The 27908-nt window shown below is 33.3% G+C and overlaps 1 protein-coding gene across 1 annotated transcript in view; it reads left to right on the forward strand.

Moving 5' to 3' along the window:
• The window catches only part of LOC133338323 (intermembrane lipid transfer protein Vps13D-like), a gene marked incomplete at its 3' end in the record, with an annotated part of 175942 nt that overhangs the window by 89364 nt on the left and 58670 nt on the right, over window positions 1-27908 (forward strand). The window contains exons 4-6 of the mRNA XM_061546499.1: window positions 19690-19837; window positions 19908-21026; window positions 21075-23369. Coding sequence (XP_061402483.1) covers window positions 19690-19837; window positions 19908-21026; window positions 21075-23369 — 3562 coding nt within the window. The remainder of the gene's footprint in view (window positions 1-19689; window positions 19838-19907; window positions 21027-21074; window positions 23370-27908) is intronic.

A 27908-nucleotide genomic window follows, 5' to 3' on the forward strand; every position in this document is an offset into this window, starting at 1 on the left:
GAAAACGCAAATAAATCCGCGATATTTTCAAAAACATTTTTTGCCAAATTTCGTGTTTTTGGAAGGCCAGTTCCCGCCGTTCTAGTAGATGGATTTTCACGAAGAAGATTTTATATCATCCGAAACGTAAAAAACCTTATTGATGGCGGGTACCCATATCATTCAGTTGACAGATCTAAAAATTTGGCCCGAAAAATAGGTTTTTTAGAAATTTGATCGCACAAAATTCTCACTTTCGGATGAGTATTACTCTGATGCTGTGCATACTACATACACAAAATACATATCAAATTACGCAGGTTCGCGACTACAATAATCTTATAATCGATTTTTATAAATTCCTGTTTGCGTATTAAAGCTAGAAGTAAAATTAAAAAAAAAAAAACACTCAAAATCGAGCTTCAAAATGTCAGCATCATTTAAAGGTAGATGCAGTGAAAAATTTGAAAAATGATACATAAGGGGCGTAGTCCCCATTCTGTTGGCTTCTAGTTTTATTTTGACACGAAGACCGTGCAATGAGTGGCTTAGTCACAAATCGATAGAGAACATAAAAAAATATTGCTATGCAAGACAACGTTTGCCGGGCCCGCTAGTTTTCCAATATTAAAATGTTTTATAACGTTGAACGATTATTCACACACACTTACGTATATCGTAATTACGAGGGCGGTTAGAAATTCAATATACAAAGGCTGGTCAAAAAGTTTGGTAAAATAAAACAATCAAATTTTATTGATTTCTGAATTTGTATTGGAATTTTTATTTGTTTTACCTTCGGATCAATGTAGAAAGTGAATATTCGATACATATAATAAAATATTAGGATACAGAAAAAATTCAGATTTTTTCGTACACTGAAAAATTTAGGTTGGCTATTTTTTGAGTTTTTGTTGCACAGAGTTAATTATTGTGTATATAATTCTCATTGATTATATTTATTTAATATTAGAGATCTGTATTTGATACATGACTCTAATTATCTGTATAAAGATTCTTAGATTATGCCATTTAATATTATACAAACTTGACCTAAAGAGAGAGTAGTTTGACCGAAATAAGTATATCTAAAATTACTATATTCCGGGCACGTACCAATGAAATGCAAAGTATCTTCATGAACATTCATGTTGCACACCGTGCAATTAGTGTTATTGTCGTTTCTGAAACATCTTGAATTTAAATTAAGAAACCCACATCTTGCTTTTATTATTAGACTAACCGCTCTTGCAGAATGTTTGGTTGTATATAATGGTTTTAGGTTATAACTCAGTAGTGGGTATACATCATGCTGTTGTGAATATGAATATTTACAAAATGGTAAATAATAAACCGGAGGAGAGAAGTGCAGATAAGAGCAAATATCGGACAAGTCCTTTGCCCAACATATTTCGAGGTTTACTATCGCTCCAGCTAAAATACGGGGAAGTCTTTGTTGGTTTAAACGTAAAACATTGTTTATGTTGTCAACATGATGTGGAAGAAAATAATGTATTCCAACCAGTTTCGATGTTAAGAACATAGTTGGGAAATAGTATATTTTCTGGTAGAAATAGTATATTTTTAATGAAAAACCCAAGTAGCTTCTCAACATCATCATATCGTTTGCAACCCCAAACTTGAACAGCATAAAACATGATTGATTTTGAACAAGCAGTAATGATTTTTAATTTGTTAAGTTGTGAAATATGTATGTGAATAAGATATTTTGACATTGTAGACCAGTCCTTTGCCCAACATATTTCGAGGTTTACTATCGCTCCAGCTAAAATACGGGGAAGTCTTTGTTGGTTTAAACGTAAAACATTGTTTATGTTGTCAACATGATGTGGAAGAAAATAATGTATTCCAACCAGTTTCGATGTAAAGAACATAGTTGGGAAATAGTATATTTTCTGGTAGAAATAGTATATTTTTAATAAAAAACCCGAGTAGCTTCTCAACATCATCATATCGTTTGCAACCCCAAACTTGAACAGCATAAAACATGATTGATTTTGAACAAGCAGTAATGATTTTTAATTTGTTAAGTTGTGAAATATGTTTGTGAATAAGATATTTTGACATTGTAGAGTTAATGGCTATCTTTGAAGCTGAATGTTTGTTTTGTATATGTTTTTTTAAAAGATAAATTGAATGATAAATCTACACCAAGATATTTGTACGAATTCACTGTTTCGAAAAATACCAACTAAGATTTCTAGATATGCGAGTACTTTTACGAAATATCATAACTTTCGATTTGGAAAGGTTGACTTTCAAACTCCACAATTCGCAATAGTATCGTAAAACATCGATCATCTCTTGAAGTTCTGTTAGATTTGCCACTGTTTACTTAGCTCTTGTTTATTGTAGTAGTTTTCGGAGAAATCGTTCCAGTGAAAATTTATAATATTTTCAATAAAAGAATAATTAATACAGCTCAACAAATGACCGGAGCGAAAAATTTTCATGTACCCTGGGCGCAGGAAAAAAATCGTTGCAAGCCAAATACAGCAACATGTTGGTAAAGTGGCTGGCAACAAAGTGGACAGCAAGGAGAGTAACACAAAAAAAAAAAATAAATAAATATATTCACATTGATGATCCTCTCCTTGAACTTATAAACATATGCAAATAGATAATAAGTAATATAGTTATAACATCGTTAGATGTTTCAATGTTGCGGACAAAGTTTAATTAAAATTTTTTTCCAATTTTTAAATAAAGTTTAAAATGTTCCTATAGTTAGAATTTGTACATCACTAGTACAAATGGAACAAATACAATACCACAGTTCAACTAGTAATATGAATAAAGTAATTGAATTAATTTATAGTTGATGATTTTTATAAAAAAAACGGTATATTTTTGAGCTTGAGGTCAGGAATTTTGCTGTTTTGTTCAATATTTCGCAATTAATGTAATTTGATGTAATTTAATCACTATATTACTTGAAACGAAATTTCGGTGGCGATTCCTTAATGATCTTGAGAGTCAACCTTTCGATTTGGAAAGGTTGACTTTCAAACTCCACAATTCGCAATAGTATCGTAAAACATCGATCATCTCTTGAAGTTCTTGAGGGGTATTTGACAGTATTACCATGTCGTCTGCACGTAACAATAGCTTGATGTTTGTAATTGCAACATTAACGCCGTGCGGGAGAATATCAGGTAAATCATTTAAAAACAGTGATAACAGTACCAGTAACGGACTCACACCAGTCTCAATAGGAAAGAACTCCGAAAAGTCGTTTCCATCCCATATCTTGCTTTCCATTTTATAAAAAACGATTGTAGCAATCTGATTATCTTTGACGATAAACCAATACTCGAAAGTTTTTAGAAAACACTATTCCTTGGAATTAGATCGAAAGCCGAATAGAAATCGATAATGAAAGCATATATACGATTGTTTTTTAAGTTGTTAAGACATACAATACTTGTTAGATTGAAAATATTGTCGACAGGGATACTATATTTACGCAATCAGGGATACTATTTAGTAAAATATTACAGAATATTTTGCATAGTGTATTTATGAGAGATAGACCTCTATAATTGGTAACAATGTGAGGATCTCATTTTTTGAATAACGGTATGAGAATAGATTTCTTAAAGAATATTGGAATTTCCTCGTAAAGAAATATCTGTTAAAAACTGTTAGTATATAGTTATGAAAACTTCTTGGAGCATATTTATAGTATTCATATGAAATTACATCTTCACCTGGAGATTTGTTGATTTTAAGTTTCTTCAGTACGAGTTTTCAAAAAATAGTTCCAAAATTTCAAAATGAGAACCCAAAACAACCCAATAGGGGAGACATCGATGCATTTTAAGGGCGTCATCTGTATTTAATAGAAGTGCGCCAAAATGAGTTGAAAAGTCATTCACACATAACCGGATTTTTGGTGAGTAATTTTGACTTTTGAGAGAATTAGTTATATTCCCCCAGTCCTTACTGCATGTCACAGAGTCCAGTCTTTCCTAGTTTTTATTGTGGTACTCTAACTTCCTTTTATTACAAATTTGTAACATTTCCAATCCAACCAGCATTGTCTCGGTGCAAAATATTCCTTTTTACGCTGCTTAACATTGGCATATTTGATGCGGTTGACTATTTATAAGGGTTTCAAGATTCCATTTGTATTAATAACAATAGTTGTTATTCCGACATAGTCTATTTAATTTATTCTGAATTCTAAGACACAACGGCATATGATCAGAGAAAGGTTCATAACCAATCTGGAAGTATGTGATATATTTCAGTAAAATCAATGAACAGACACAATAATCTATAACTGAACTACCCATAACAATAGCCTTCTAACTTGCGACTTAATAAGTTTATCTTATCTCTTTAATAAGGGGAAAATCACGCAATATATTTGCATCTAAAATCTGGTTTTCGTCAATCCCGGCATTGAAATCACCAATAATGCGGTAGTTTTCGGGGTTTAGATTCTTCAAGAATACTTCGAACTTAGCAAAAACTTCGAACTTTTCCAGCTTGTACAGTTTAGATAAACCGGTATATAGTAGAATAAACTATTATTGAATGTTGCAGCCAGTAAAGTATGTTCGTGGATATTTAAAAATTGCATACAGTACATTTTTATATACTTTGTAGCATCTACTCATTGGATGTAGTAATTATGAAAATTTGTATTTTTGTTTTCCACGACGTATTTTTCAAATAGAGAAAATATATTAAACTTATTTAAGTAAGTGATAAAATTACCAACAAATAATGAATTTTCCAAGTTATCGACATTGTAAGATAGTAAATGGCATGAATTGTATTGCTATCACATGATTGTTAATAGATACCACGTAGGAAGGGTTACAATCAATTAATTTAAACAATGAGAATTTACTATCGTTGATTTTATGAATTTGTCTTAGGTTATATCTTGTATTTTGTTCTTCATAAGTGTAATCTCGTTAGAGAAAATTCTTTTGTTCCATTAGATTCTTTCTTGATGATAATATATTTTGAACATGGCTGAAGGTATCAAATTTGAAAATAGCGGACTTTTCCGATGGTAACACTTTTGTGTGGGCTATGTTAATATCGCCATTTATCTCACTCTTAACGATGTCCAAAAATGTAGATTTTGCTGACCGAGGATCATTGCAAGAAAGATCATTGACTACGACATTTGTAGCGTAGTCGGTCTATAATTTCCAATCGGATAGATAGTCTCTTAATATCATCTTTTAATTTGATATTCTCGTCCTTAAGTTGGTATATTTCGGTTTTAAGCATGTTTATGTCATCTTTTTAGGCGACATCACTAATACTTCCGAGAGTTTGCTCCAATAAAACACATCAAGTTGTTGAGGAAATATGCTTTTTCGGTGTTCCTTGTATTTGTTCTGTTAGATTTGCCACTGTTTACTTAGCTCTTGCTTATTGTAGTAGTTTTCGGAGAAATCGTTCCAGTGAAAATTTATAATATTTTCAATAAAAGAATAATTAATACAGCTCAACAAATGACCGGAGCGAAAAATTTTCATGTACCCTGGGCGCAGGAAAAAAATCGTTGCAAGCCAAATACAGCAACATGTTGGTAAAGTGGCTGGCAACAAAGTGGACAGCAAGGAGAGTAACACAAAAAAAAAAATAAATAAATATATTCACATTGATGATCCTCTCCTTGAACTTATAAACATATGCAAATAGATAATAAGTAATATAGTTATAACATCGTTAGATGTTTCAATGTTGCGGACAAAGTTTAATTAAAATTTTTTTCCAATTTTTAAATAAAGTTTAAAATGTTCCTATAGTTAGAATTTGTACATCACTAGTACAAATGGAACAACACAAATACAATACCACAGTTCAACTAGTAATATGAATAAAGTAATTGAATTAATTTATAGTTGATGATTTTTATAAAAAAACTGTCTATTTTTGAGCTTGAGGTCAGGAATTTTGCTGTTTTGTTCAATATTTCGCAATTAATGTAATTTGATGTAATTTAATCACTATATTACTTGAAACGAAATTTCGGTGGCGATTCCTTAATGATCTTGAGAGCATTTTATAGCTACGGAATGCATGATTTGGCATTTCCTAGTTGTCGGATCAATTCAATTGAGTACGTTCAGGTCTTGGAAGACAAATTATTGCTATTTTGGGAAAGCAGCAACACCGCGTCATTTCATAGAATGGTTACAATCAAAAAATATTGAAACAATGAACTGTCCCGCATGCTCTTACGACCAGAATCCGGTCGAAAACATATGGGGAATCTTGAAGCCTCATGTCTATGCAATGAAGTTTTTCGAAAAGAAAAGTATAATACAGTAAACCCCGCTTAATTACCTCAGTGAAGATTTCAAGATTTTTGAGTAATTATCCGTGGAGGGTAATTAAGCGTGCACAGTTAATTACCTCGCTAGGGTAATTATCCGTGGACCCCGGTTAATTAACCAGCAAGGGTAAATATCGGTGGAGCACGTTAATGAAACAATAATTTAAGGCACAAACATTCATATCCCAGAAAATAACTAAAAAAGTATGTCAACAAAAATAAATTCATACAAATACGTAGAGAGATTAACTCTTATTGGAAGTAATGGCTATTTTTGGTTTGGTTCATATTTGAAAATTCCTTCATTAGAATCAAAATTGTTGCTTCTGGTATAACGACGAAGAACATCGATTGCTAGTAAAGCCTCTTCAAAGGTTGGAGTTGAAACTGGCATTTCATTGATCGGCTCATCTTCAACTGTTACGGATTTTTTTATCTCCTCAATGATTTCGTCATCGGTTAGCATACCATAATATTAAATATTTTGGTCACAATTAATGTATTCGTCGAAGTTGCACGGTAAGATGGTATCATCTACAAATTGTTCTCCAATCACGTGAATTTCCTCCTAATTTCTGTTCATTGCGAACACACTCTGAAAATAAAGAGGAACTATGTAGAGAAAATATGCCAGAAAACTGGAAAATATACGAACCTTACGAAAGCAATTGGTAATCGTTTCTTTTTTACCAGCCACCAAGCTCGTTTGATGTAATATAAAGCATCCAAATTGGGTATTGATTTCGTAAAATCATGCAATTGCCGACCCTTTTCCAGAGCAACTAAATGCTTTCGAATTATAATTTGACGATAATATGACTTAAAAGAATGGATTATACATTGATTGGAGAGGCTGAATCAATGCCGTTGCATTTGGTGGTAAAAATTTTACATTTATGTTTTCTTTCCTCTTTTGGTTACACATTTCGGTAACGAGTTTTTGTAAAATCGAAATCCACAACGAAAAAGTCATCCAAGCATTTTTGTTGCAGAAGTAGGTTACAGGCAGATCTTTGCAGGATTTGAAGCATCGATGGTTACGAAACTTTCCAATGCCAATTACCTTCTTATATGTTCCTAGAGAATTGCAGATAAATAAGAGGGTAAAGCTTAGGTCACACTACGCAAATATTTGACTCAAATGTCTTTTTTTGTTTGCTCAAAAAATGTCAAATTTGCACACTTTTGATTTTGTGTTCACATTAAACTCAAATATTTGACACATTTTGTTTGCTGAAAAAGGTAGCAAATAATGAAATGGGAAAACATGTTTGACGTGTGGTCACATTGGAAAATATATTTGCACCATGAAACAGTTTGATCAAACTGTCAAAAAGCATAAATTTATTTGCCAGCAAATATAAAGAGAAATTATGGCCAACTTCGATTATTGTTTAAATCCTGTCATATATTTTATAAGTTATTAATAAGGTATTTTATGCAATTGTTCTAAATAGTACAATATACATCAAACCCCTACGGAATCCTCTTATATATTAAATTGAATGTAACGTATATATGGAGGATGTAGCTAGATCTTGCCAGGATTTGAATTATGGATGAAATAATTTGCGGTTAAGTTCAGCCAAGCCGAACGTTTTAATAACCACCACCAAATTAGATCCCATTTGGTAATAAAATTCGAATTGTACAAAATGGGGCGGGACCTTTGTATGGAGAATATGTCAAAACTCCATGTTTGTCTAGACCATATGTCGAGATTTGAAAATTGTATGTGACGAGATAATTTACCATCTGAAAACCCGAAATACAAAATAAAGGTTTTTACTTAATATAAATCCCAAATGCAAACCACGGCCACATCGCTTGAAAATATGTTTAAAACCTACAACAGATCGAAAGCCGGTCATTATATCGCAGCTACATATATACAAATGTTTGATTGGATAAAGTGTCAAAAATGTTTTGTTTTCAAACAAAATGACGAAATTCCAACAATATAAATGCCAACACAATGAAATCATCAGCTGTTATTTTCCATTGTTTGCCCGAACAAAAATATTGTAAGGGCAAATAAATGTTTGCCCAAAAAAAAGGCAAATATGTGCTAGTCGGCGTTTACATTGGGGACTCTTTACGCAAAATTTAGTTTACTGTCAAATAATTTTGTTTGCACAAAATCAGCTGTTTTTGTGTTTGTCATTGAAAATATTTTGTGGTCAGGTTATGGCAAAGAAATATTTGACACTTTTCGTCAAATATTTGCCTAGTGTGACCTTACCTTAGGTCTCTGCTTTCGAGATTTGCCATCTTTCACTTCATCTCCAGAACGAGCCAATGTTCAACTTGGCAAAACTTTATAAAACAGACCACTCTCTCCTGCATTAAATATGTTTTCTGGTTCGTAACTTTGTAGAATTTCCAAAAATTGTTTGCTTTCAATGTAAGTTTCAGCGCCTTCTTTATCATTTTCATTTGATTCTCCATTTATCTTATTGAAATTAATAATTTCTGTTTTCTGCCATCACCACAGCCAGCCTTTGTTTGGCTCAAAATCAGAATCAATCTTAATTGCAAATTCTTTTGCTTTATTGACCACCACAACTGCATTTAAACGCATTTGATCGAACCATATGACATTGTCTCCGCAATGGCACATATTTTATGTTCATTTCTAATAATTCGATTGACTGTTGAAATGTCACAATATATTCAATCGCCAACTGGTGTTTTGTTTTTTCTTTCTTTTTTGCTTGAGATGTTAACTGGAGCTTTTGTTTGATAGGCAAAGATGTATTTCTGGGAAGCATTTCACGAAAACTTTCAAAACAATAGATTTTATGTACATATGTGTGGCAAGTGCACTAGCAAATGTAAGCCATTTTAAGTGAAGTTGCCAAATTTAAAAAATACATTAGGTAATTAAATGGGACAGGTATAAAGGTACGGTTACTTTGGGGTAGATTATTTAGGGGCAAATATATGAAATGGACAATTAAAAGGGGTAATTAAACGTGCAATTTTGTAAGGGATTAACTAACCGTGGATGGTAATTAAGCGGGGAATACTGTAGATAGAATTTAAGAACTTATTCAAAATAAGTTATAAAAACCCACATATACAACACTTTCAAAAACATTAGAGTTGTTTAGGCGACGGACTTGCACTACACCTCGCCGTGGTGATGGTCATGAAAATAAATTACAGTAAATAAAACACAAGGATTATTAGTTTAATTATTCGAAATATCTTGGTTTATTTGGGATTCTTTCTTCTTTTCGTAAACAACAAATTAATTACCTTCTGTAATTTATGGGGGTGGCGTCAGAGGCCTGTTAGTACTAACGCTTATACCTTAGCTCGACAAAACGTTTAGTAATGAAGTGAACACAGAGGTTCACGTGGATCGCAGAGGATCTTTGTGATAGCCGAGGATCGTTGAAATCTTAATTATCTTCGTCTTTGAACAGCTGCAACTGCATACATACACATATTCCAGTGAGAGAGTGTCAAGCAAGGAGACAAAACAACAACAACAACAACGTTGAACCGTTGGTATATGCGCTTCTACCCGAGCTGTCAATCAGCATCCGTGATCGACTCAGGACAACAAATTAATTACCTTCTGTAATTTATGGGGGTGGCGTCAGAGGCCTGTTAGTACTAACGCTTATACCTTAGCTCGACAAAACGTTTAGTAATGAAGTGAAAGCAGAGGTTCACGTGGATCGCAGAGGATCTTTGGGATAGCCGAGGATCGTTGATATCTTAATTATCTTCGTCTTTGAACAGCTGCAACTGCATACATACACATATTCCAGTGAGAGAGTGGCAAGCAAGGAGACAAAACAACAACAACGTTGACCGTTGATATATGCGCTCCTACCCGAGCTGTCAATCAGCATCCGTGATCGACTCAGGACGTTGTAGGCCAAAGTATCAATCTTATAAAAGAGTCCTACGTAATCAATTTCAGTATTCTTACATTCACATGTAATGACAAATTTTAAAAGCAGAAACCCGGTATACCAATGGGTTCTCCAGCTTATCCGATTGTAGCTGATATAGAGATAGAGAAACTTCTTGACACCTGTATGGAATAACTAACGAGGGAAATTCTAACAGCTAATAACACACTTAACCAATAAGGAATGTAGTAAAGTCGGGCTGGGCCGACTATATGAAACCCTTCACCACTTTGTGTATATTCTACACATGGGAATTCTCAATTTTCTTTTAAAATTCCATTAAAAAAATTCCAATAAATATACCGACAAACATCAATCCATACACATGCCTTTCTGCAACCTATGCTAAATTTCACTGGGACAAATTTTTGTAAATCGATTTATAGATACACACTATTCGGTAATATCAATTAGACACCTGATCGAAATTTATATGGAAAGCATGTCTCCATCTGCACAAATTAAAAAAAAATCGCAATAACGTCATTCTAGTCTCATTTGAATACGTTGTGCGAAATTTCGTTTCAATCGGAGAAACACAAAAAAAAAACGCAATAACGTCATTCTAGTCTTAATTGGATACGTTGTGTGAAATTTCGTGTCAATCAGACATACATTAGGACTTACCTAAAATCGGACGAAAATATATATGTGACAGATATATCTAAATCTTTACCAATTTTAAGGAAAATTAACACACAACATTCTAGACTTAAGTCAGTACGCTATGCAAAATTTAGTGCTTGATTTTTGTAGTTTGTACAGGTTTTCTCAGTATTTTCATCCCAAATGCGTTAATATTGATGTGGCGAAAGTTAAGACAGATAGAAACTTAAAGTTTACATGCACCAAATATAAAAATCATACGAACAATACGTGCACACCAACTGTTGGTATAAATTTCAACCGAATCGTTAAAAATCGATGTTCGGATCCTGTGAATGATAATAACATATGTAAAAAGCCTACGAACAAAGCCTACGAACAATCGTTAAAAGTCGATGTTCGCTTCCTGTGAATAATAATTGACACCAAAGTATTAGCACTTTGATTGGTTGTGCTAGAGTGCCTGATGATTCTGGAGTAAAAAAAAATATTTGACAGACTTGCGGCGTTGGTCAAGGAGACTATTGATTCTCAAATGAAGCAGTGTATGGATGAACTTGCTGCTTTAATTGCACAACAGCTTAATGAGCGGTTGAATCAATTTATGGTTGAGCATGATGCTTTAATAAGTCAGGTATTTGACGATATTCGGTCCGAGCTTGCTGAAACAGATCGGAAACTCAATGCGGATTTAGTTGTATGTAAGGAAAGTTTGGCTAAGTGATTGAGAAGACAACCTGTTGACATTGAAATGGAGAATTGTGTCCGTCAACGACGTCTTAACCGAGCTGACGTTTTAATAATTGGATTGCCGAGGTCGATTCGCAATCTCCAAGAGCCGATTATAAATATAGCTAAAATGTGTAATGTTGAGCTTAATGCCAATGAGATCCAACATTGTTGTTATGTGAGTTTTATGCTTTTTAGGGCGAAGGAGGAAAATCAGTATTGGTCAAGTTCACTACTGTCCACATCAGAGGTACTGTTAGGGCTAATTACCATCATCTAGGTCATCATCTTGTTTTAAGTAACGTGTTTACGTGTGCCGTAAACTTAGGAAGAAAAATACAATTACGAAGTATGTACTGATCAATAATGATGTACAGAAAGTAAGAGTAACTTTGTTAAGCGGACTGGAAAAAATATTTTATACCAGCCAGTGTGAAGTTTTTTTGGCTCTGATCATGGCAAACCGAGTTCTGAGATACTGGAAGACAGACTGGGGAGGCATCCCTGCTAGTAGCGCTTTACTTGTAGAGGATTCTAGTATTTATTGTTGGATTTATAATAATGGATAGTAATTTAGGAAATATTGTTCGTGATAAGGACAAATTGAATGTTGGTAATTTTAACTGCCGCAGTTTTAATATATCTGGTAGAGATTCTAAGTTATCTAAAATAAGAAATAAGGTTGAAAACAGTTTTATGAATGTGGTTGGAGTTAGACTTGGCTCAAGTCGTCAGTTAAATCGAGTAAAGTAGCTATATCTGGCTATAACTGTTGTCGTAGTGATCGTCCTGTGCAGAGGGGTGGTGGAGTAGCCCTTTATATTTCACAATCAATTCAATTTAATGTTATCTTTAAAAGTAGTCAGTATGGTATCGTTGAGAGTTTGTTCGTTGAGTTGTTGCTTGGTAGTCGGAAAATTCTAGTTGGTGTTGTTTACATACCGAATAGGAATGTTGATGCATTTGAGCATTAGATTGGTGACTTGCTTGTGAGGTATTCTATGTATTGATCATGGGTGATTTTAACAATGACCTGTTTTATTCTCTGTCTGCTTCGAAAGTGCGGTGTCTCAATAATTCACAATGTTCGACAAACGCATTATTTTGTCGCTCGGAAAATACCTCTGTATCGAGTACATCAGGTTTAAGCCATGTCTCGGTAAAAATAATTACTTTATAAAGTTTCCATAGTGATTATAAAGTAATTATTTTTACCGAGACATGGCTTACACCTGATGTACTCGATACAGAGGTATTTTCCGATAATTATCAAGTTTTTAGAAAAGATAGAACATCTAAAAACGGGGGAGGAGTTCTTATTGCAGTTCATAACACGATTCCTTCTGAATTTGTTGATGTTTCAGTTGATCAGGATATTGAATTTGTCTCTGCAAAATTGACATTTCTTGGTAACACTATATTCTTAACTTGTTCTTACATCCCACCCAATTCAGGAGTTGAAATATATTTAAACCACTCTAATTTTATTGCAAAAGTGTCTTCGTTACTTAATAACAATTCTTCTTTAATTTGCATGGGAGATTTCAACCTTCCAAGTGTCACTTGGATCCCGGGCGATTATATATTGGATTATGTTCCCTCGACTTATCCAATTGTATTCCATGCTTTTTGGGATAAAATTTTTGAACTCTGCCTTTACCAGGTAAATGACGTATTGAATGTCAAAGAGAAACTATTAGATTTAGTATTTTCGTCTACGTTAAATATCTCAATCTTTAGAGGCTCTCAATATGTAATTCCTGAAGACATTTATCATCCTACACTCACTGTGAATATAGAATTGAAAAATAATTCTTCTAATACTACGCCCGCAAAAACTTCATTTATCAGACGTGACTTTGCTAAAACTAATATTGTGCAACTACGTTCTTCATTGTTTTCAACTATTTGGGATCTAAGTGGTGACATCGATTCGTGTGTATCAAGATTTTACGAACTACTAAATACTTCTCTAAATAATTATGTTCCTACTGTTAACAAATTGAATGATCAGAGTCCTCCCTGGTTTACACCGACTCTTAAGCGTTTACGCAATATAAAAAGTAGTATTTAAAAAATTTAAAAATGCAAATACTGCTCTTAATTATGCAAAGTATTCATTGGCGAGGAGCCGATATAATTCTGAAAATTCTAGATGTTATTCTCAGCATTTAACTCATATACGATTAAACTTATTGAATAATCCTAAATGCTTTTTTAAATTCGTAAATTCCAAGAGAAGAGCACAACAATTTCCTAGCTGTATGAAACTTGGAAGTAAAGAATCATCAGACAATTCAGAAATTGCAAATCTATTTGCTGACTTTTTTCAATCTTCATATACTCAAAATGCATTTAGTGGTCTATATAATTTTCAAATTGATAAATTAAATTATTTTCCTCGTTTCTGCTTAACTGAAGATGAAGTTTATTCTGGGTTAAAGGCATTACGTTACTCATTTTCCCCCGGTCCTGACGGAGTTCCAACCTACATTTTGAAATCTTGTGCTAATGAATTATTTTTACCCCTTACAAAAATATTTAACTATTTCTTAAATACAGGTTATTTTCCGCATTTCTGGAGGTCGAGAAATGTTATCCCCCTTCATAAATCTGGTAATAGATGTTTTATAGATAATTATAGATGTATTGCGAAATTAAGTGCCATACCTAAACTTTTTGAACTATTAGTTTCACGAAGAATATCACATTTTATAAAAAGTATTATTTCCCCTTTTCAACACGGTTTTATGAAAGGCAGATCTACTACTTCTAATCTTCTTGAAATTGTTTGTCATGTTCATAATGGCTTCGCAAATAAACAACAGACTGATGCAATTTATACAGACTTCAGTAAAGCTTTCGATACTGTAGTTCATAAGCTATTGCTCCATAAACTTAATGTTATGGGGTTCTTTATCTAAATGATCTTCCGAATTCCATTCTTTATTCCAAAATACTAATGTATGCAGATGGTGTCAAGCTGTTTTCGCATATAAATACACGTAATTCAGTTTATTTACAGTACGATTTACACTCACTCTTTAACTAGTGCAGTGCAAATGGAATGTTTCTTAATTTAAAAAAAAATGTAAGAAATTTTCCTTATTCAGATCACATCCATTACAATCCGATTACTTTATAGGGTCATACAAACTGGACAATGTTGATTCTTTCTCTGATCTTGGCGTCATCTTAGATCCTAAACTAAGGTTTCATCTTCATATCGATTCTTGTGTTAATAAAGCCAAATCTTTATAAGGATTCATTATACGCTGGTCTAAAGAGTTTGATGACCCTTATGTTACTAAAAGATTATTTGTTAGTATTGTCCGCCCTGTCCTAGAATATGGTTGCATTCTTTGGAGTCCGTTTTATAAATGTCACTGTGATAAAATTGAGTCAGTTCAAGTTCCGTTTTTAATCTTTGCCTTGCGTGGCCTAAATTGGAACCCATCGGAATTACTTCCACCTTATAAAAGTCGATTATTGTTAAATTATCTTCCAACACTAGAAAAATGACGTTTCATGTTAAGAGCATTATTTATTATTAAATCAACACGTGGTCTGATTGATTCACCTTTTCTTACGGGAGAAATAATTTTTAATGTTCCCTCTCGAAGAACACGTAATTTTGAACCGTTGAAATTGTCCATTGCGAGAACTAATTATAAACTAAACAACCCAATGAGGTCCTTATGTGTAATATATAATAGCATAAGTAATGTTATATACCTAAGTAGTCCATTGCATGCTATCAAGAATTCACTGGGCTTGGAAACAGTAGACCCTGAAATTTGAGAAGTAGTTGCCAATTTTTATATTGTAGCTTTTGTTTACTGTTGTCTGTTTAATGTATGTTAATGTAATGTCTGTTTAATGTATCTAATTCTAATTTATATTCGATGTATTATTACTAATTGCCGGCTGATGATCTGTAGCCGGTGTTATTAAACCTTAGTCCGGTCTTTGGCGTGTACGTGCCCCTGCGTATAGGGAGGTAGCCCCCTCGGTCGGCAGGGGCGGGTGTGAGAGGCGTGGGAACGAACGTAAAAAAAATAATTCCACATCATTACTGGACTTTTTTGCGTTGAGTAATGAAGATACACTTGTTTTATCTAACCAGTTCATTTGTCATGGAATATCCGACCATGCTTTTATATTTCTCTCTCTTAACATCTCCGTTACATGTGTGGACCTATACATTGAGTACATTGTATTACATAATTCAGTGCGTCATGATGTTTTGCATGGTGCCATATCAGCATTCTCTTATGTATAATACGAATAACGTTAATGTTCAATGGGATTGCTTTTATTCATGACTCAATTTGCTTCTCTCTTTTTTCCCTACTAATGCTAACAATGATTGGTATGAGTCCTCTGAAATTTCTTACTACAACTCCATTAGAGATTTAGCATTTAAAGAGTATATGCGCACAAGGATTTTGTGGATTGGAGAAATTTTGCAAGGCCCGTAATAGGGCTAAATCTGTCGTCAGAAAGGCTAAGAGTATTGCATATTCATCACTGTTTGAGGGCCAAAAAAGTAATAAGGATTTGTGGAACATACTTAAGTCAAATACGGGGAATGTAGATGAATTGAACGCTGATTTTTGCTAAGAACCAACTTGATAATCTCAATGTTTTTCTTGTCGATGCATTGGAGTTGGAGGTGGCATTCGCGTCTTTTAATTCAAATACGACTGGGTTGGATTGGTTATCCTTAATTTTTGTTCTTCTTTGTTCACACTTTCTTCATTTGGTTAATACAGTATTAACCTCTTCAATTTTTCCTGTTAGCTGGAAGATAGAGAAGATTGTTCCAGTAAAAAAGAAAAATGTTGTTGTTGCGGCGCATGAGTATCATCCGATTTCGGTGTTACCTATATGTTCCAAGGTAGTTGAACATATTTTAAAGTCCCAGATTACGTCGTATTTGCAGCGCAACAATATGCTTAATTACATTCAATGTGGCTTTAGAAAGGAGTAGTACTGCATCTCTTTTGTTGGGATTGTCTGATTCGATTCGGCCTAATTTTGGTAACACCAAATGTTGTATTTAGTTATCGCTTGACTTGGAAAAGGCTTTCGATCGAGTTGATCACCATAAGTTATTGTTATAGTTGCACTCCCTGTATGAATTTTCACTTAGAGCGTGATCACTTATGTCATCTTATTTATTTGACAGAAAGCAATTGGTGTGTTCTGAGAACAGGTATAGCTCTGTTTTACCCGTTAGAAGTGGTGTTCCGCAGGGTTCGGTTTTAGGGCCACTTCTGTTCATCCTATTTCTTAATGATCTGTGTCTAGAGTTGCAGTTATGGTGTGTACCATATGCATTCGCTGATGATGTCCAGTTGCTTTTTAAAGGAGATTCTCGATTTTGGCCAGTCTTGCACACTTGCACACTATGTTTTTTTTTGCAACATATGTTAATGACTTTGCTTTCGTTAGGTACAATAATACGAGTATTGAATTTGTCTCCGAGATTCTTTGCTTGGGTGTTGTGCTTGATAACAAGCTTTGTTTACACAGTGAACTTAAAAATTTCAGTGTTACTCCCACAAAGTTCTATAAAAAAATTGTTCGCCACCTGCATTGAACTTTGTCATATGTACAACATTTCCTATTGCACTTATTGATGTATGTTAGAATATGTACTTTGCTTTTATAATGAAACTAGCGGGCCCGGCAAACGTTGTCTTGCCTAGCAATATTGTTGATGTATAATTTTCGGCGTTCTACTTATATGATAGTTGATATTGAAAATTTAACATTTGGTTCCCTTTTAAGGGTAGCCTCCATATAACGGTACACCCAATATTCAACATAATTGCTTCTAATTTTATATTAGCTATACTTATTGAGCAGAAAATCTCCCTAATTAATATTTCCCTTAATATTCGGTATTTGACTGAAATTTTTTATTCGCCCAAGCTTCCAAATATCCCTCATATAATTTTTAAATCTTATCGGCAGTAATTTGGTATTTGGTTGTTTTATTTGGTAGAATGAATCGTACTAAAAGTATCTATATTGGTCCACTCTTTGAGGTAGCTCCCATATAACGGTACCCAGTGTGTCAACCAAAGTGGTAGTAATGTTTTATTTGGTCCAAATTTTTTCATAGAGTTGGTCTAAAGTATTAAAAAGGCGCCATACATATTTGAAGTTCTTAACCCTTTTTCTAACCTGAGTGTCGGTACATTATTTTTAAAGAGCATGGCCACCTACTATCACATAGTGTTGTAACATTGTTCCCATATAAATGTCCCGACTGATTTAAGGAATCTACATATTAGGAGATATGAATTTTTCACAGAAAATGGCATCGTATATTAGTTTTCTCTGTGATACACATTTGTGGTATCGGATATATGCGAGGTGTTGTGTTTATGAGTTCAAAGGCATTGACCAACGATTGGGCATATAACCACCATATAATGGTACCACCTGATTTGATATTTCCCGTGCCACAGCAACATTTTAAGTACTTTAAAGAACAACGTGTCCTTATGGAACTATTACTATTCATATTTTAAGAAAAAATGATCTAGGGAATGGATCTTAGAATCAAAACTATTGCGAATATCTTCTGATTTTCATCCTTGCATTTGTCCCAAAATGTACGTGCATTCTATGGACAACGTGCACATACAATGATCGCGTGTACATTAAATGATATATTCTCAATTATTTTTTGAATTTTCACAAAAAACGTTTCAATACAATGTTAATCAAATTGGAAAAAATCAAAATTTTCAATAATTGACAAATGAAGGCTGAAAGGATTGATACGCTATCAATTTTTGCCCAAATATCACAAAATAACAACTACGACGTGGTGCAATCATAATAGCTCGATACTAAATTCGTGGAAATGCAAATATGCTTCATAATATTTTTCGCAAATTTTTTGCGGTTTTTGATTTTTTCTCACCTTTTAAACCTTCCCTGAACCTCCACGAACATTTGAAGACTAAGATAAGAAAAATCCGTTCAGCCGTTCTCGAGTTTTAGCGAGACTAACGAACAGCAACTTTTTTCAAGTCAAAGACAATCCAATTGATTGTAGAAAATTTACATATTTTAGAATTTTCCATAACTGACAATTACATAAAGATATACGCTGTCATTTTCGACCAAAATATGTTCAAAAAGATCTACGAAGAGATGAAACAATAAATGTCCGGTATAAAATGTGTGGAAATGCTAATATCTTTCAAAATATATTTTGCAACATTTTCGCGGATTTTTCTTAAAATGTTCTTTCATTAGAACCTTTCCACTTCAATTACAGACTACTAACAGAAACTTTAAGTCAAATCGGTCCAGCCGTTTCTTTAAAATAATTTTTGCAAGATTTTCGCGGATTTTTCTCAAAATTTTCTTTCATAAAAACCTTCCCACAGTAATTACCGACAACTGAAAACAATTTTGAGTCAAATCGGTCCAGCCGTTCTCAATTGATGCGTTAGTATACATTTTTTGGCTCCATTTTTATATATATAGATATTTATGATTTTATATTCATCAAATATTTTACATTTGTTAATTTTTTAACTTAAATTTGCATACTAGAGTATGTTCTTATATTTGGACATGTTATGAAATGTCCCTTTGTTTGGGTAGTTAAATCATACTGTTTTGCATAATGTACATATTACATTTATTGGTCTAAAGGCTTGGTTATACATATTAAAATTGAAATAAATAAATATATAGGAACTTTAGTACACCATTTACATTAAATCGGACTAAAATATATATGGGAGCTATATCTAAATCTGAACCGATTTTCACGAAACTCAACACACGTCACTCTAGACCTAATTCATTACCCTATGACAAATTTCGTGAAATCGAAAGATATTTAGGGATTTTGGTGAACCATTTACATTAAATCGGACGAAAATATATATGGGAGCTATATCTAAATCTGAACCGATTTTCAGGACACTAAGCACACATCATTCTAGACCTAATGCATTACATTTCTAGACCTACTGCATTACATTATCCACTTTTACCACATTAGCGAAACTTACTCTATTATGATAAATACAAACCTATGTATATATTCAAGTAACACATATCTTTTCATTATCATTCTAGAGTTAAAAAAGCAGATACTCACCTGAGCCGATCTTTAGAAAATGACGCACATTTGGTTATAAATATGTCATCCGTGAAATATGTTCACACTAAGCGGTTCATTATTGAATTACATTTGTTTGTAAAAGAACTCATACAGTTACAATCGGTAAGTATAAATATATAATAATATAAATCTGTAAGATTATGAAATATTAATATACTTAATTTAATTGCAGCCAGTTATGAGTCACCTAAATAATAAAAACACAGGAGAAAAAAATCGTAACAGATCACAAAAAGTTGGCTTGGAAGTGCATGCCGATTCTCCTATTATTCTGCTCCCTGTATCATATAACAGTAATCATATGTTGATCGCAGATCTGGGAAAATTCACTTTACGGAACTGTTTTAAGTTTTCAAATGATCTGCGTGCTTTAAATATGTCGCGAACCACCGAGTCATTATACAACGAAATTATCGACTTAATGAATATTGACTTAGTAAACATTAATCTCCTAACGGGTGAAAGAGAAACAAAAAATATTGGACCCGACACTGGCCAAAATTCAAATATCTTACACGTAGGAAATTTTTGCAAAGTGAAACTTGGAGATACCATATTTAAAGAAAAATGCTATTTAAAAATTCATATTATGAGGAATACCGAATCGGATGTAACCCACAACAGTCCGGATATTAGTGTTAAAGGCACTCTTTCTGAGTTAAATGGGGTTATAAATTTACAACAATATAAATTAATTAGAGGATTTCTTAACTACAACCTGGGCGAAGCCATTGATGACGTATATTACAACTATGAAATGAACTTGAACGAATCACTTGAAATATTGTCATCGATGTCCAAAGTCGATGTCTCGCAAAAAACATCGACTGTATGGAATACACTTTCTATTAGTTTCTTACTTGACAATGTCACAATATATTTGGCCGAGCCGCTCTTAAATTTGAATTGTGAAGCTCAAAACATAAATTTAGCCTGCATAAAATTTATAAAATCAAATCTTGAAATAGACTCCTTCAGCGATGGGTCACAAGATATCGATTTAATATCCAGCGAAATACTTCTTATGGACGCCAGAGAAAATGATTTTGTTTCGTCTGAACGAAATTATTTTAAAAACATTTTAAAACCATCCAATAACAATGTTTCTAAAAATACTGTTCAAGCAGAAATTCATAGTCGCAGAAGGGCTGGCGTTTCCAAGTACACAATTTTGTTTAACAATATGAGGATAATGGCTCTCCTAGATTACCTTAAACGATTAAAGGACTTTTTAAATGAAGAGCCTTATATGTCAACAGCTATAGAAAAAAATGTTAAGTCAAATGTCAGTGTTTCAAATACTACAGATTCTCCTGTTCAACACCATGTCTCTTCAAAGGGGCCAGCGTTGTCCGATGACTCCGCAAAATATGAGTTTGTATTAAATATAACAGATTCTGAAATCGTGTTCGTGGAAAATACCTCTCAACAAGACTCAAATGCAATTATTCTCAAAAGCACAACTGTATTTTCTTATAAACCCAATAGCAGTGTTGTGCCTATATCCATCGATATAAATCATCTAGAAATATTCTCCTGTATTTTGGGGTGCGAAAACGAAAGCTCATTATCAATAATAGATCCTTGTACACTGAACATGGAACTTCGAAATAACTGCTTTCAGATTTCTGTTCAGAATCAAATATTTTTGAGAGTTTCGTATAACGACGTTATGCTTTTTTCTCGTATTATGGAGTCTATACCTAGGCAAACTATAAAAACTGAATCTTCGCACTCAAACGTTGACAATATTACACCGCTGATGACAATGGGCTTTAAACCGGACGATTGTTCACTGGCAATGCAAATAAATAACAACAACATAAATGAAGCGGCAATATGGTTATCCCACCAGAAGTCCAAAAATTCCAACACTGGTATCAAAATAAGCAGCATAACTTTTAATGCGAATTGCTTATCTATTTGTATAATCGATGATTGCTTAGACGCTGATGTCCCGCTCCTGGAGGTTTCCCTAGCACACCTAAAAATAGACCAAAAAATTGATTTATTCAATGACACTCATCTCGTGAAATGCTACGAAGGTAAAATTGAAACAGTAATGTCAAGTAATTATTATAATCGACATTTAAGTGGTTGGGAGCCGATTATTGAAGCTTGGGAAAGTTCTGCTGTTTGGAAATACTCTAAATCTAACGCTGAACATTCGAAGTGTTTGCACATTCAAGTTAATAGCAAACAGATATTGAAGTTTAATATTACTACCACGCTCCTAGAATTATGTGAACTTGTCCGGAAAAACTGGACGCAAGACTATTTTGTTCGGTCAAGCGATAATGAAGGTTTGAGTATTCGAAAAAGACAACCGTTCGTGCCGTTCGCTCTTAAAAATTTAACTGGAGAACCACTCATTTTTAAGACATTCTTCTCACATGCCGGAGGCATTACTCGCACCAACGTGAGACAGCAGGATCTAATGTGTGATTGGATATCTGCACAACACAACGAAACCGTGACGTTCGATTTTGGGCCCCAAAGCAAACTAAGACACTTTGACTCCCACAAATTAAATATGCATCAAATTCTGGTTCAAATACATGGTTGGACACTGATAGGTCCCATCTCGATTGATAAAGTAGGAATATTTTTCCGTTATGCAAACCTCGACATGCAGTATAGTAAGAAGACAAGAATAGTTTTCGAGATATCACTTATTGGTTCAGCACAAAAACTTATAACTGTTCGATCAGCCCTAAACGCTGTGAACAATACTAACAAGCAGTTTTTTCTACATTTAAAGTTACGAAATGAGAATGAAAGCGCCGTAATGTCAGTAAATCCTCAACAGAAAATAAACATACCCTTACGTTATGTGGAGTCGCTCATATACATTAAGCCTTACATAGAAAACGACCCAATGAATAATATATATGAGCAATTAAAAAATGATAAAATAGGTTCCTTCAGGAAATATCAACTGCAACAATTTGAAGAAACTGGATTTTGCACGAGGTCGATATCATGGCTAAACTGTATTACGCAGGATTCTATGCAAGATGTTCATTCGTGTTTTTTACCAAACAAACTCCCATTTTTTGTCATTTCGGAAATAATAAAAGATAAATATCCCCTACGTGATGTTGCAACATTGCCTGGACATACAATAACAATTTTCCCACCTCTAAAACTCAAAAATCTGCTTTGCTGCGACATTCTATATAAAATTTATGGACATATTGAGGGCAGGATCGAGGCGTCAAAGGAAATAGAGATATATTCCATTGATATTAATGAATCATTTTACATGAGTATAAGTTTAGACAACTATAGACTTTCTGGCCAAATTAAGATTCCTATGGGACACAGTGGCATTGTGGAACCCAAATTTAAGTTAATTGACATTCTTAACAGAGAGCTATTTTTAAGAGTCTCCATACAGTCGTTTCCAGGAAAAGGCATAGCAATATATATTGGCGCTCCGATATGGATTATTAATAAAACAGGCCTGCCTTTGATATTTAGACAAGAGGGAACGAGCCATCCAGCATCTGGACAATTCGATGAACACGAACATGCCAGAGAAGTATCGCCGCTCATGTTTTCCTTTTCCGATCAAGAAGGTTCACCCTTAATCGAGTTTCGCTTGGGAAAAACTTATGGTGAAAACAATCCGGTAAGTAAAATATTAACAGGACTTACTCTTAAAAATTAATTCTAGGAATATTTCGTATTACACACTTTTATAAAGAAAAACAAATGCAATAACCGGATAACTACACAGTGCGGCACGAAAATTATTCAGGGGTTCTAATGTACCAATTCTGTTTAGTTGGAGTCCCTGGGCCACGAAAATATCTTTGGTTTTTCGGGTTACTTCGAAAATTAACTTTATAACGGTAAATGTAGGGAAAAACGGGGTTTGATGGATTTTCAATTGGAAACTCGAATAGCTTCTTTTATTTCTAACGGATTTATATTATTGAATAGAATTAATACAAAAATGTGTATGAGTCATCCATTTTTTAATCAATTTTTTTTTTATTTTTCTCATTTTGGAAGCTTATTTAATTTTCTTCCCCGTAATATAATAACTTCTACGGCTTGATATCATAATTTCATCGTACAGTCCGAAGTCCGTTTTTAAGCGTGTTTTTCACATTTCAACCACTTTAACTCAGCCAATCCTCAACCGATTTACCAAATATATATCTTGTTTGAAAGGAAAAATTCTACTCTTCGAAAAAACAGAGTAATATAAATCGGTTATAAAGTAAATAAGTTATTCGCGTTTCAAATTGAAAATCTCTGAGACTACGTTTTTATCTACATTCACCGTTATAAAACTAATTTTCGAAGTGACCCAGAAAAACTAAAGGTATTTTCGTGTTTCCGTACTCCAACTAAACAGAATTGGTACATTAGAACCCCTGAATAAATTGTTGTTGTTGTTTTGTAGCACAGTGTTATCAACGTAATAAGTTATGTAATGAAATCGCGTAGAAAAATACGCATGTTTCCAACTTTACATGGGTCAAGAATCCAACTTTTTGGAAAAACGTCCATTTCCGTTAGAGAGGAAATTGAAGCTTTGACCAAATTAAATGAAACTTTTCCAAATTAAACGAACCCTTTTCCAATTGTAATGAAGCATTTTCTAATTGGAAAAATTAAAATTTCATTTTTGTCTAAGAAAATATAATATTTCAATTTATTTTTTGTATTGAATATATAAAAATATATTATCAAATAAAGTGAATATAGTGAAATTGCGATTGATTTTTTTATGTGATTAACATAAATAAGCTTTAACTCAGTAAGATTTTGTTACTAATGAAATAAAACAAACTGGGAAGTTATTGACCTTTAAAAATATAGGGCAAAACTAGAAAAATTCTTGCTCTAGCTGCAAGCCGAGAACACCTTCAATAAGTTTAGAATATTATATTATCATCAACAATTGTATTAAAAAAAATATATGTATATATATATACTAGCTGACCCGGCAAACGTTGTTTTGCCTTATCAATATTGCATCAATATATGGTTGGTAAAAAACATTTGCCACTAATTTTATGTCAATAAAAAGTATTAACTGGTATCCCAAATGCAGGCCCAAGCACATAACAAATATTTTTTAATAGAAGATCATGTTTTGTTATTGCTCCAACGTTTTTTTCATTATCTTATATGTCCCTTCTTGAAGGATTCTTAATTACAATGACATTTTGTTCATGTCCAACTGTTCTTTTGATTTTTATATTGAAATCAGTATATAACTCGAAAAATTTTAGATTTGGCATAGAAATTTAGAGGGTTTCGCTCAGTTATAGGTATATTTCATTTTTAAATAAATTGTTAATTAGTTTTCAGATTCCCGTTACAGATTTGTATATGTTTGCTTAGTTTTTGACAGTTATGGGAGAAGAGTTTGGCCAATGTTGACGACGTAGACCGTCTTTTAATTGTAAATGCCTATTTTATATCTTAACTCTTAATCGTGAAATGTTGTAATCGGATTTGCTATATCCTCATATTTTTAACAACTTGATTTTAATTTAACATTTGAGTAAGTTGCAGTTTAATCCTTTATGGCCCAATGTTGCCCATAGGCAACAAAATGTTCTAGAGCTTTTATTTAATACGCGGCAAGTAAATGTATATTTTTGGAATACATATTTTATGAGCTTATTATAGACGACACATATCAAAATTCTAAAAAAATGAATTTTTTTGTTGATATTGGACTTTTATTTATCGGAAATAAGGTACCGTATCTACCGAATGTAACGATGTAGCGACGTCAAATTTTGTTCATATCCTATTTAGGATAGTTACATTAAATCTGTGCATATGTACCCTTACAATTGCGTGTCAATGTTCACTCGAAGGAACATACTCATGTCTTTCTACAACCTATGCTAAATTTATTTCATTCGGGCAAATTTAGTGTCGTCTGCGTACCATGGGACACATTTATGGAAAACGGTGTATAGTAAAATTGATACATAATATTCTGTACGTCACAAAAATGCGACCTGTACTTTGTTTACAATATAACATGGGCAGACAGACAAATTTCGTGCAAATCTAAAGATATAAAGAGCCTTGGTGTACCATTTACATAAACTCGGACGAAAATATATATGGTAGGTATATCGATTTTTTCCCCGAAACTTACCACTCATCATTCTAGGCTCAATTCTGTACGCCATGCCAAATTTCGTGCAAATCGAAGGATATATAGGGACTTTGGTGCACCATTTACATAAAATCGGACGAAAATATATATGTGAGCTATATCTAAAACTGAACCGATTTTCACGAATCTTAGCACACACCATTCTAGACTCAATTAAACACGCTATACCAAATTTCGTGCACTATTTACCTAAAATCGGACGAAAATGTATATGGGAGCTATATCTGAATCTGATCCGATTTTCACGAAATTTAACACACATCGCCCTAGGTTTTATTTAGTACGCTATGCCAAATTTCATGTAAATCGAAAGTTATATAAGGACTTTGGTGCACAATTTACATAAAATCGGACGAAAATATATATGTGAGCTATATCTAAATCTGAACCGATTTTTCCCAATTTCAATAGGGGTCGTCCTTGGGCCATATAAATGAGCTGTGCCAAATTTCATCCAATTCGAATCAAAAATGCGACCTGTACTTTGTTTACAATTTAACATGGACAGACGGACATGCATAAATCGACTTAAAAAGTGATTCTGTGCATATTCTCAAAAGGAACCATGTGTCTATCTCGTTTCCTTTCGCCTGTTACAAACGTATGCACAAAAACATAATACCCTATACCACAGTGTGGTGAAGGGTATACAAATAATACAAGTTTGACAAATATGAAAATAGGATTTCATATCCAACAGCTAAAGAAAATAAGACAAAACTTCAAATATCTGACGTGAATACTAATATGTTAATGATCGCATTATTAGTATTAGAACATACATGAACATATAAATTTTCATATACAATAGTTTTTTCTTGGCAATGACAATCCAATTAATTGTAGAAAATTGACATATTTTGAGAATTTTCCATAATTGACAATTACTTTAAGATATTATACGCTGCCAATTTTCCCCAAAATGTGTCCAAAAAGAACTATGAAGGGATGAAATCATAAAAGTTCGATACAAAACGTGTGGAAATGCTAATATCTTCCAAAATATATTTGCAAAATTTTCGCGGATTTTTCTCAAAATTCTAAGATACGTTTTTACTAGACGTAGGGTAGAAAAACTGAAACTGGTGCTGTGGTTACCGGCATTGTTATTAAGATTTGTAACAATACATATATATATTGTAGTAGAATAGAATAAGGAACCCAGCTATTGTGAATAATAACCGAACTAGTTCATAGAGAATACCAAATACTTACGATCATTTAAAATAACCATTTATGTATACTAGATTTAAGAACAATGGATGCAGTCGTCTATCAACCTTTGTTGACGTTTGACTTATTCGCGCTGGCCGCAATACCTTTTTACACAAAACTACAACAAACCATATACAATCAACAGCTTCATTCAAAACAACAACTATACAACTATTTGTTTCTTGTTATTTATTTCATTATTTCGCCAATTTTAAAATTTTTGAGTGAAATTAATTGAAATTATTTATCCAAATGGATGCAGGTGGACGTCCCCCTCCTCCGCCAACGCCACCACCGCCTATTAGAGATAAAAATAAAAGATCACGCAGTGCTTCTAAGGAAGAAAATGAAAAAAAAAAGTTTCAAAGATGGCAGCGGTTAAGCTGTTAAAAATCTAAATACATATACAACACAATCAACAACCAGCAAAATGGCTATCGAACACAATTATAATTCGAATGAGTCCGTCATGTATCCAGAACATCATCCAGGTCCTTTTTCGTGCTTGCCTCATCCGATACACCAGTCAGTTCTAGAAGGAAAAACTGCGAACTTCACCTATATGCGAGCCTTATTAAAATCAATATAAAAAGTTATGTGTGTAAATGCATTGGATATAATTTATTCAGATTTACATTTAATAATATAGATTCGGCAAACTCATTTGCAAACAACCCCAAGGTAAAGGAAATTGGATTAAAGGCATTTATCCCGGAAAGATTTGTTCAAAGGTTTTATGTGATTAGGAATATCCCAACATGTATCTCGGCTTCAACCATTAGAGATGAAATAAAAGAC

Source organism: Musca vetustissima, unplaced genomic scaffold (assembly GCF_032173495.1).
Source record: "Musca vetustissima isolate MV318-11 ecotype Yass unplaced genomic scaffold, APGP_CSIRO_Mvet_v1 utg34845, whole genome shotgun sequence".
Classification (NCBI taxonomy): domain Eukaryota; kingdom Metazoa; phylum Arthropoda; class Insecta; order Diptera; family Muscidae; genus Musca; species Musca vetustissima.